The sequence below is a fragment of the Myotis lucifugus genome, unplaced genomic scaffold (assembly GCF_000147115.1).
Source record: "Myotis lucifugus unplaced genomic scaffold, Myoluc2.0 scaffold_584, whole genome shotgun sequence".
In the NCBI taxonomy this organism is placed as follows: Eukaryota; Metazoa; Chordata; class Mammalia; order Chiroptera; family Vespertilionidae; genus Myotis; species Myotis lucifugus.
This window is the reverse complement of record NW_005871632.1, coordinates 335,567-347,689: the sequence shown is the minus strand read 5'-3', so window position 1 is coordinate 347,689 and position 12,123 is coordinate 335,567. Positions and strand designations below refer to the sequence as shown.

At 41.5% G+C, this 12,123-nt stretch overlaps 1 protein-coding gene across 7 annotated transcripts in view; it reads right to left on the bottom strand.

Annotated features, from left to right (window-relative positions):
* Positions 1-12,123, bottom strand: part of DTNB (dystrobrevin beta) — a 138,736-nt gene that overhangs the window by 96,979 nt on the left and 29,634 nt on the right. For 6 of the 7 annotated variants that reach the window (XM_006104586.3, XM_014446891.2, XM_014446893.2 and 3 more), the window contains 2 exons: positions 11,866-11,971; positions 7,144-7,310 (listed from right to left, as the gene is read on the bottom strand). The exons of the other annotated variant lie outside the window; for it this stretch is intronic. In XM_006104586.3, coding sequence (XP_006104648.2) covers positions 7,144-7,310; positions 11,866-11,971 — 273 coding nt within the window. The remainder of the gene's footprint in view (positions 1-7,143; positions 7,311-11,865; positions 11,972-12,123) is intronic. 7 annotated transcript variants of the gene reach the window in all.

The window sequence follows — 12,123 nt, the reverse complement described above, 5'->3', positions numbered from 1 at the left end:
AAAATAAAATAAAGGCATAAAGACTGGAAAATGACTAAGTTGTTTCCTATAGACAATGCAGTTATCTATCTGGAAGTTCCAAAAAAACCAATTGAAAATTTATTAGAACAATGTATTGCAGAAAAGCCAGTGAAATTTCCAGATAGAAATGTCCGTAAGACCACTGAACATAGGCGTCTCAACCTAGATAGGAAGCTGGGCTGGAATTTAAAATGGCAGAAATTTATTGGTGTCCAGGGGGTCATCGCCAACCTGGAACTGCGTGAAAGCGTTCCGAGAGGGGGCACTACACGACAAGAAGCGAGCCCGGGAGAGAATGCGGGGAGCGTAACATCTGCTTTATCGCAGGTAATCAAAAGGTTTAATGAATAAACAACACAGGAACGTTTCATAATTGGACACTTTGTAGTCACTAAGTGGAGATAAAACTTAATGAGTACACAATACACATATATTACATTTATTTAGAGAAACAGTTCTACCCTAAACCTGTACCTATAGGTCTCACAAAGTTCTAGATAAACAGGTAATCATCGCTGATGTATCTGAGTTAATGTAGAGACAAGCAGCCCTAGCCGGGTTGGCTCAGTGGATAGAGTGTCAGCCTGCAGACTGAAGGGTCCCGGGTTCGATTCTGGTCAAGGGCACATGCCCGGGTTGCGGGCTTGATCCCCAGTAGGGGGCATGCAGGAGGCAGCTGATCAATGATTCTCTCTCATCATTGATGTTTCTATCTCTCCCTCTCCCTCTCCCTCTCCCTTCCTCTCTGAAATCAATAAAAAAAAAATTTTTTTTAAATAAGAAAATATATTTTTTTTAAAACACGAAAAAAAAGAAACGGACAAGCAGTTCACGTGCCGTCTCACAGAGAACCCTGGTCCTCCCACACATGGAAGAGGATACACACGCCCCATCCCGTTCAGCTCTGGAGGCCACCTGTGAGCACCAGCAAGATCTAAAGCTGGAGAAAGGGCTGTGGCTAAGTGACAAATGCTAGAGGAAATTGCTCATTTGAAGAACTGCTTGGTTTGGGTGAAGTCATATATTTCTCTGCAATGGAAAACTTCCTTGTCATCTCTCTGCTCTAAGAATAACCAGAGCACAGTTGGAAAAGATGCCTTATTGTTTCATAAGCCACACACCACTACTGTCTTTGGTGAGCATCCATCTTTTTAAACAGCTGGGTCCATTTCAAATGCTCTGCCTTCTAACTCAGCACTTCTGCAGCTGTAAATGGGTTTAAGAATCAATAGTACATCCAAATACCACAGTCAAATGGGGCCAATGTTCAGATGCTAAAAAGAGCGATATTTAAAACATCCCCACCAGCCTACTGACAACGATGATAAATGCCGTCAGGGCGCCTCTAGCCTATTCCTCCATCTCTCGGGTGACCCTGGAAAGTCCATAATTTCAGAGGGAGGGCCTGGGCCAGTGAACAGCCAGTTTAGCTGTGGGTCGGGAGAACTCTAGGCCACTTCTCCCCAGGCCCTCAGACCACCACTAACAGGAGTCAGGAGAGGATGCCAGGGCTCTGCCCCCTCCTGGCAAAATCCTCTCCGAACCAAGCCTCACCGCGGCAGCACGGTGATCTGCTTTGGAGACTGTCTGGGGCCAATTCCAGCACAACTTTTAGCAGGGGTTACGCTTGCCTCATAAGAAACCCAGGGCCCCTGCTGGATTCTCGTTCCCATACGGCTCTGCACATCCCAACAGGACCCGTCTCCCACTGACCCTCCACTCTCAACACCCTTCTACTTGTCTTCACGGTCCACCGTCAGCACAAGCCCTTCTCTAGCTGAGAATGTCTTCTCTGAGTGTTGCTTTTACCGTCTTGCTCTGGGAGGAAAGCTGGCTTTCCCTGAAGGCTGGGCTCCCCCGGAAGCCATTCAGGCAGCAGCTGCTTTCTCCCTCAAGTATCTGGATCCCCAGGGGGAGGAGATGTCGCTGCCATTCTCCGGTCCTTCCCCTTTTCCTTATGCCCCCGTTGTGAATGTCATGTCATCAGACTCACACCCTAACTATCCCTCCAGGACAGGGGTCCTCAAACTTTTTAAACAGGGGGCCAGTTCACTGTCCCTCAGACCGTTGGAGGGCCGGACTATAGTTTAAAAAAAAACTATGAACAAATTCCTATACACACTGCACATATCTTATTTTGAAGTAAAAAAACAAAACGGGAACAAATACAATATTTGTATTTGCATGTGGCCCGCGGGCCGTAGTTTGAGGACCCCTGCTCCATGGTGTAGTCCAACATTACTATTGACTTCAACATCCAGACAGGTGACCTCCCCAATACATGAGGTGTAGTGGGTTGAATGGTGACCCCCAAAAAGATATGTCCACATCCTAATCTCTGGAATCTGAGATTACCTTACGTGGCAAATGAGTGAACAGTACCTTTTATGGTTAAATATGTAATTAAGGATCTTTTTGTAATTAAGTTAAGGATCTTTTTTAAAAAAAATTATTTTTGTTTATTTCAGAGAGGAAGGGAGAGGGAGTGAGAGATAGAAACATCAATGATGAGAGAGAGTCACCGATTGGCTGCCTCCTGTATGCCGCACAACCCGGGCATGTGCCCTGACTGGGAATCGAACCGTGACCTTCTGGTCCATAGGTCGATGTTCAACCACTGAGCCATGCCAGACAGACATGTTAAGGATCTTGAGAGCAAAACTTTTTCCTGGATTATCTTAGTGGGCCCAAAACACAATCGCATGTGTTGTTGTAAGATAGACGTGCAGAGAACAGAAAGAAGAGGAAGAGGCAGTATGACCAATGAGGCAGAGACTGGAGTGAGGCAGCCACCAGTCAGAGAATGCCAACAGCCACCAGGAGCTGGAGAAGGCCAAGAACGGTGTGATGGCTAATTTAATTGTCAACTTGCCTGGACTATGAGGTACCCAGATATTTGGTCAAACATTATTTTGAATGTTCCCATAAGGGTGTTTTTGGATGAGATTCCGATATAAATCAGTAGAATAAAGCAGATTTCCCTCCCTAATATAGGTGGGCCTCATCCAATCGGTTGAAAGCCTGAATAGAACAAAAAGGCTTGCCCTCCCCTGAGCAGGACAGAATCCCTCCTGCCTACCTTTGAAGTGGGCCATTGGCTTTTTCCTGCCTTAGGACTTGAGTTGATACACTGTCTCTTCCTGGGTCTCAAGTCTGCTGGTCTTGGGACCAAAACTACATCATCAGTTCTCCTGGTCAAAGGCCTTCAGACTCCGCCTGGAACTGCACCATCAGCTGTCCAGGGTCTCCAGCGTCCCAACTCAACCCGCAGATCTTGAGACTTATCAGCCTCCACAATCACGTGAGCCAACTCCTTATAACAAATACCTTTCTATTTATGTATCTCCTCGTGGTTCTGTATCTCTGGAGATCACGGCTGCCCTAGACATCTTGGTTTCAAACTTGGGGCATCCAGAACTGTGAGAGAGTAAATTTGTTTTAAGCCACCAAGTTTCTGGTAATTTCTATGGCAGCCCTAGAAAATTTGCACACTGGTCTTCACTGAACTCCTCTCCCTCAACAACCTTTCCCCCACTCCACACTGGCCACCAGTTTCACAGTCACATCGCAGGACATTTTAATGTCACATCGTCTAAAATCACAATCTTGAACACCCCACTCTCATACCAACTTCTATCTTCCAAGCTGACTCCCAGAACCCTTGCCTTCAACCCCAGTGGGACCTACACTCCACTGAGCCTACGACCTTCAATTAACCCCTTGTCTCCCTCATGGCGTCATTTCTCTCTAAACAACCTACATTCTTCGTATTTTATTCATTTCTCTGTATTTTACATTCCCACCAGCAGTGTATTAGGGTTCCTATTTCTTCACATTCTCATCAGCACTTGTCATTGTCTTTTTTTTTTTCTTTAATCTTCACACAAGGACATTTTCATGTATTTTTAGAGAGGTATGTGCTCTGACCAGAAATCAAACCAAAGACTTTTCAGTGAAAGGGACGATACTTTTATCAACTTAGCCACAGTAGCCAGGGCAATGTCAGTTTTGATTAGACATTTCCCTAATGACTAATTCTGTTGAGCATCTTTTCATGTGCTTATTGGCCATTTGTACATCTTGTTCGGAAAATGTCTATTTAGATCATTTGCCCATTTTCCCTCCAGTTAATTTACTTTTTTTTTGTGGTAAAAAATTCATGACATAAACTTGATCATCTTAACCATTTTATTTATTTATTTTTGTTGTTGTTAATCTTCACCCAAGGATATTTTTCCATTGATTTTTAGAGAGAGTAGAAGAGAGAGGGATAGAGAGAAACATCGATGTGAGAGAAACAAAGCGATTGGTTGGCTCCTGCAGGAGTGCCGACCAGGGCCCCAGCAGGGGAGGAGCCGGCAAGCAAGGTACATGCCCTTAACCAGAATCAAATCGAACCCGGGACCCTTTGGTCCACAGCCCGATGCTCTATTCACTGAGCAATACCAGTTAGGGCTTATCCATTTTATTTTAATCCTCATCCAAGGATATGTTTTTTAAAAATTTATTTCAGAGAGGGGGAGAGGGACATCGAAGTGAGAGAAGCATTGATTGGCTGCCTCCTGTGTGCGCCTGTGTTAAGTTTATTCACATTGTTGTGAAACAGATCTCCTGAACTTTTTCATCTGGTAAATCTGGAACTTTACACCAATTAAAAAACAATTCTTTCTTTTCCTCTCACCCCAGCTCCTGGTAGCCACCATTCTACTGTGCCTCTGCCATGTTTCATTGGGTTACTTAGGGGTTCTGCTCTTTTTGAGTTGTAAGAGTTCCTTATAATTCTGGACACGTCCCTTATCAGAGAGAGGATTTGCAAATAGTTCCTCCTCTTCAATGGGTTGGCTTTTTACTTTCATGACAGTAGCTTTTGAGCATCAAAGTCTTTAATTTTGATGAAGTTCAATTTATTTTTCTTTTATTGCTTATGCTTTTAGTATCATGTCTAGGAAGGTGCTATATGCTCCAAGATGACAAAGATGTTCTGTTCTAAAAGTTTTCTGGCAAGAAAACAAGTCAACAATCCTAATTGTTCCAGGTCTATAACAACACGAGCTGTTCTGATTTTTTAAAGGAAATGGTTTAATATCACTAATGCCCAAATAGCTCCAGTGGACACTTATTAAAAAGAAAAAGAAAATTAAGAGAGATTGTTCAGTAAATTCAAATACTTCCTCATTTATAGCAGATTTTGAAGAAAAGGATAAGTAACTTTGTTCAAAGGTGAAGCCTGCCATCTGCTGGAGGGAAAAAGGTGAAATTTCACAGCATCCACTGAGTTCTATAACTACCTCTACTGAGGCAATCTACTAACAAACTGTACCTGCGTACTTCATGTAGCCAGCTTCTCTCTCTGTGTCTGTCGCTCTCTTTCTCTGCCACAGAGTAACCAAGGGGAATTCAGTCAAAGTTCTCTTGGTAAAGTGAAGATGGGGGTAAGCAGAGTCAGAATGTGAGGCACCGGGTCCGAGAGTGGGAATAGGTTTATTCCCAGCCTCTTTGTGTATTAAGAAAGGGTTAAGAGTTATGTATATTTTACCATAATTACCAGGAAGGAAGGAAGGAAGGGAGGGAGGGAGGGAGGGAGGGAGGGAGGGAGGGAGGAAGGAAGGAAGGAAGGAAGGAAGGAAGGAAGGAAGGAAGGAAGGAAGGAAGGAAGGGAGGGAGGGAGGGAGGGATTAATTGGGTCACCTTCTCTGCAGGACTCCACCAGACTGCCCTCTGCCCTCACTCACTCCTCTCCCTCCCACTCCTCTCCCAATCAGACTGGTTGTGTTTAGAGAAGTCATGAACATGCCTGGCTCAGCCTCTTCCCCTCCCGTGTTTCCAGGGATCTCCATAGGGCACACTACCCCCAGCTCCCAGAGCCGTAAGCGACGAGGCTCCACTCCCTGCTGGAAAGGCCCACACGGGGTGGGAGTGTATTGAACTCAGGGGCTACCAGCAAGTCCAACTGTTTCCTCACAATCCATTCTAAAAGTTTAAAATAACTCCTCAGAAAAATACTGGCATTTACAATGTAACAAGACTCAGAACAGGATCTTCTATTTAACAAAATTTTATGGTTAACTGTAACTGAAAAACTAATAAAAAAAATTTTTTTTATCTCTAACACATCATCAGATGTAGGAAGTCAAGTACACACTTGGTTGCAGTCTGTTCTTTTTTTAAAAAAAACACACACACACTAATCTCTGATATAAACTTACTTGCTTTTTCTTGGTTAGTTTTATGAAAGCTAACAAGGAAAAAAACACACACACCACTTTTTTTGTTACTTAAAGTCCAGTAGAATGACCAGGCTTAACCAGCTTGATCTTGAATTATACTAATAACCAGGTGTCTCAAAAAATGTTATATATACTTTAACAGCTGATAGTTCAATTTTGAACATGAAATGTATTTTAATAAACACTGCCTTTAAAATCATTCAAAGTGTGTGTATATACTTTTGGGTGACAACCTATATTTTTCTACCGTTTAACAAACCAACCAACCAACAAATGAAAAAGGTAAAAACTCTGGAAATAAACTGAAAGAGGAAAGAAAATTGGCACTAAGCTTGTTACATGATTTACAAGCACAACGCAAAAATCAGACATCAACCTCCACCTAAATAGTGTACTGGTATGTAAAGGACGACTTTTGAAAGTAAGGACACCAATGTGGCAATTGTGCAATATAGTATTTTCCCAACGTTAGAGCGGCAAAAACGTAACTCCTTTATATCATGCAGCTTTCTTTGCACTATTAAATTAAATTTGCCTAAAAAAAGAACTTTAAATCTTAAAGCTCACAGCATAAGCATTGAGAGAGATACCTTGTAGAATTTCAAAATAAGAAGAAACTCGCATTTTACTTTGGAAAGGGGGCATTGCAACATTCCATTTTACTGAATTATTTCAAGTGTAATAATATCTCCATCTCCTAGAACTTTAAAAATTCTGCTTTTAAAATCAAGTGATGAAGTACAACATATTTGCAAACCCCGTCCTGAATGTCAGTATTAAGATCTTATGACACCGAATCCTCATTTATAGGCATCTACCCCGAAATAGGCCCAAGTGCTGCTATCGATGAAACAGACGAACAGCTGAGGACACAGACTGAAAATAAAGCAATTACCCAAGAGGAATGCTCCTTCATCTGGTGCTGGTTGCTGTGAGGACCACTGGCATGACCACGCCAAAAGCAGTTTTGGCAGAGCTGGTAGTTGTGGCACTGCTGGCATCGGTACCGGAAACCCATCATGCTCTCACAGTGGCAATAGGAGCACTCCACGGGGTGGAAGACTTGTGGAGGGCGGGAAGGCAGGGACGAGAGAAGGGCAGAGGACGAGGAATGGGATAAGAGGGAGAAAAAAATCATTTTCATTTGGGGAACAAAGTCAACACAGTGGAAAACCTCATCTAATATTTTTTAAAAATGAAAACAAAATTAGAACTGAAGACTTCAAGTTGTCTCCTAGTTCATTTAACCAGCCATTTACTAGAAAAAAAGGGAACAATAAACAAAATAAAATTTTCAACCACCTCAGAAAATAGCCAATTTCTTTCTTTAAAATGAAACTCACGTTTCTCAAAATTTAGATACATATACGAGTAAGGAGGAAATCGGGACCTTCACTCAGAAGTTGCTTTTCCAAACCTGCTGGTGTTTGAAGATACATATCACCGTTGGTTGTTCGCACGTTTGTTTCCTTCACTAACATAAACTCCGTGAGAGCCAGGGCGTATGTGATAGATCACTGTTACCTGCAAACGGTATTTTACACGGCACCTCGGACTGAAGCCCTGCGAATGGTGCTGAAGGAAATACTACTACACACTTGGACACAAAAGGTAACTGGTAAAAAGTGACGCTAGACATGTTACTATAGTAGTTTTAGCTAAGAGCTCTAAGTAGCAGCAGAGAACTGAAGTCCTCTGGACCAGTGAAGGCACTGTGTTTGGAGGAGGGGAAACTCAGTGACCTGCGGCTCCACCTCACTGGGCCTCGTACCTTGTGAGAACTGGCAGGTGGTGCTCAGGATTCACGGGATCACGGGGTTCTCTTACAGCCTGACAGTCCAGTTCCCCGAGTGGGACGTGGACAATGCACAACTGTGTGGTATAGACTGCTAGTCATACTTTTATTTATTTTTAATTAAATTTATTGGGTGGCACTGGTTAATAGGATCATATAGGTTTCAAGTGTACATTTCTGTTACTAGATCTGTATATTGATTGCACTATGTGTCACCACCCGAAGTCAAACCATCTTCTGCCAACATATTTAGGCCCCTTCACCCCCCACTATTTATACTTTTACTAGTAAATGTTGGTAGCATATTTGTTCCCTCTGGCAAATCAATGCTGAATGGAAGAAATGAAAGTCAATGGGAAAGAGGGATACGGTATTCAAATCCTCATCGGAATGACTCTTTCTAGCACTGTATATACAAAGCCAATCTTATCTCAATTTTAAGAAATTTTAGTTCTGCTTCCAAAAATATATATTAACACATTGCAGACCAGTAGTTTTATTGCTAGCTTTACCCAGTGGCCAGATAAGTTTCTATTGAATGAGTACAAAGAAAGTTTTACATAAATCTTAAAGGCACACTTTAAAATTAAATACCAATTGCATTTTGAAGTTATTTATTACATGTTCTTACAAGCTAATATCGTTTTTCAAGAATTCTCTTGATTGGCCACAAGCCTTAGAACAGAAAACACGAGAATTCTCGTGATCCGTCCGCAATGTGTTAACTAGGGTATAAAGAGTCAAAAAATAAATAAATTGAGCACTAGGTGGGGAAAACAGTATAATAAGGTCACTAAAGACCAGCCTAGTCGGTTTTCTCAGTGGATAGAGCGTTGGCCTGCAGACTGAAAGATCCCAGGTTCAATTCCAGTCAAGGGCACATGCCCTGGTTGTGAGCTCGGTCTGCAGTCGGAGGTGTGCAGGAGGCAGGCAGTCAAAGATTCTCTCTCATCATTGATGTTTCTTTCTCTTTCTCACTCTCCCTTCTCTGAAATCAATAAAAATATATTTAAAAAATAAAAGTAATTTAAAGAAAAAAAAAGATCACTAAAGACCAAAAGAAAAGCAAAATACGAATGAGAGATACAAAGGGCATACTTCCTCTAAAAAATTCAAGCTTTGGCCATCAAATAATTTCTAAGGAATCATGAAAATGCTGAGTCTGTGTTCCAAATTAAAACTGCACAACATAGCAGAGTTCTGCCAGACAACAGTCTCCCAAATCCATCTAGAGCTAACATCAGGGCAGTCAACATAATCAGGGCAGCCAATGTTTATAATTCCATATACTTTTGGGTTAATATTAAATGACATTGTACATCAATATTAAATTAGCAGATATATTCTGTTAATTTTGATTGAACATGTATGTCTATGTGATTTTTCCTCTCTTACAAACCAGTCGAAAGCCAGCCATTGCTTACATTAGTCAGTGGACTGGGTGACCAGGTGGAAAACGCTGAAAACCAGAATGAGGAAAGAACCAACGTGTGCTGGGTCAATTATAAATAAGATTAGGTTTTGGTAAAGTATTTTTTTTTTTGGAATAATATATCATGTGATAGTTATCTTCTGATATACTACACACTTGAGTTAGTAAGCCACTATAAAAAGTGAGATTTTTGCTCAAGCCAATAAATATCTGTCCTTATGAATAGTAACCTCAATATAATTTGAGTAATAAATTTCATGAGAAGTAAAGGGCCCAACAACAAAAAACACTAAAAATAGCATAATTTAATTTATTTCTCACCATAAATATTAAGATATGTAAATAAATATTAGTGTGATAGGTAATGTTTTATTTTCTATGTATTCCAATGATATTTCTGTCTCTAAAAAAATATCAATAACCACATAAGAATGTAATCAATAAGTAATACAAAGTCACAATAAAATGTTCATATGAATAATAATACATCATGACAAATAAGATTTTCCTACTTGGTATAGCAGATACAAAATGATTTTATGAAAATGAACTGGCTATGAAACTACTAAAACACTTAAAGGCTCTCAAAGTAATGCCTCCAAAAGAACCAATAATACTGTAATAATTTAATAGTATAAATCTCTATCCAAAAACCCTATTAAAAATGTTAGCTGTTTTGCCATGGCTGGTGTGCTCAGCGGTTAGAGTGCTGGCCTGTGCACCAAAGGATCACAGGTTGGATTCCTGGTCAAGGGTACGTATCTAGGTTGCAGGTTCGATCCCCGGCCTCAGTCGGGGCACATGTGGGAGGCAACCAATTGATGTGTCTCTCTCACACTGGTATTTCTCTCTCTCTCCCTCCCTTTCACTCTCTAAAAAAAAATCAATGGAAAAAGTGTCTTTGGGTGAGGACTAATAAACAAACACACAAAAAGATAGCTATTTTACTCTAGTCAAGAGATTCTGGACCTTTAAAAAAATAATCCTGGGTCTAAGGTACTTATAAACTAAAGCCACAGTTAAAGAAAAAAAAAAAAAGTGCCTTGCCTGTGTGACTCAGTGGTTGAGTGTCAACCTACGAACCAAGAGGTCATGGTTCGATCCCCAGTCAGGGCACATGCCTGGGTTGCAGGCTCAATCCCCAGTGTGGGGTGTGGAGGAGGCAGCTGATCAATGATTCTCTCCCCCTCTCCCTTCCTCTCTGAAATAAAATAAATAAATAAATATTTTTTTAAAGAGTATGGATAGCAGAGAAGATAAAAAAGCACAGATGTGTGTCTCATTCTTAGGAGGGGAAAAAAGAGGCCTCTGCTTTTTAGTGCCTTTCAGCTACGACTGTTCTCTGTGTGGAATGAGGAGAGACAGGAAGAGCCCTGAGAGAAGGTTACGTAGAAAAACCACAGCCTTCCCTTTAATAAACTCAACCTACACAAGGAGATAAACTGATAGCAGCAGCAGCAGAAAAAATTACGACGTTACTAAGAGATAAGTGCCATTTCAATACCAAGTGGAACAAAGATTTAAGCCAAATTACTAGAAAGGATACTGAGAATAATTCAAGGTAAAATAAGTATTAAAGGAAAGAACTGAAGATGTGTGAAACCCAGTACTAAATTCTATCTTAGCTACTTTCCTTCAAACAATTAAAACACAGTTTTAGTGCTTGATATTGAATATATCCAATTTTTTACCTATGATTTTTAAAAATTAAAGGAAAAGAGAAGCCATGGCTAAGCCAGGTGGACTCAAGCCAGAAACAACCCCCTGGAATCTCAGGGGGAAAACCTGGAGTTTGAACCACAAACTCTTATGACCTGACTAAAGGCCCAGTGCACGAGATTCGTACACTCGGGGGGGCAGGAGGAGAGAGGGCAGGGGGACCCTCAGCCCAGCCTGTACCCTCTCCCAGTCTGGGAGCCCTCAGGAGATGTCTGACTGACGGGGAGTGGGCCTAAGGCAGCAGTCAGACATCCTTAGTGCTGCTGTGGAGGCTGGAGAGGCTCCTGCCACTGCCGCTGTGCTCGTCAGCTGTGAACCCTGTGGGAGCACACTGACCATCAGGGGACAGGTCCTGTGTTGAGTGTCTGCCCCCTGGTGGTCAGTGTGCGTCATAGCAACTGGCTGTTCTGCTATTTGGTCGATTTGCATATTACCCTTTTATTATATAGGATATTACTACTTCTTGGTATCCTATCTAAGTAATAAGACCCCCACCACTTCTTTATTTGAGAAACAGATATTCTTCTTTTAAAAGCTAAAATCACAAATTCAAATAATAGAGTGCCAGCAAATGTCAATTACAATTTCAATCATAGTAGCTGAGGACATTACAAATACTCAGTTCACATACTTCCGATAGCATAGGAACGAGAGGGACAAGTTCTGCTTACCATTCTCGACATGGGCAAGCCTGTGCATGAGAGGTAGCCAGACAAGGCACTGGGGAGGAGGGTCGGCCATCATTGTGTCTAAAAACATATTTAACATGATCTTTTTCTGTGGAGAGGAGAAAAACAGATATACTTTATATTTTTCAAATACCTCTGAACTCCAAGATTAAGTTAACTTGGGGCCTTCCCAACCAAGTTAATGAATTACATGTGGAATTTAATTGCAAAATAAAATATTTTACATTACTACAGACACTG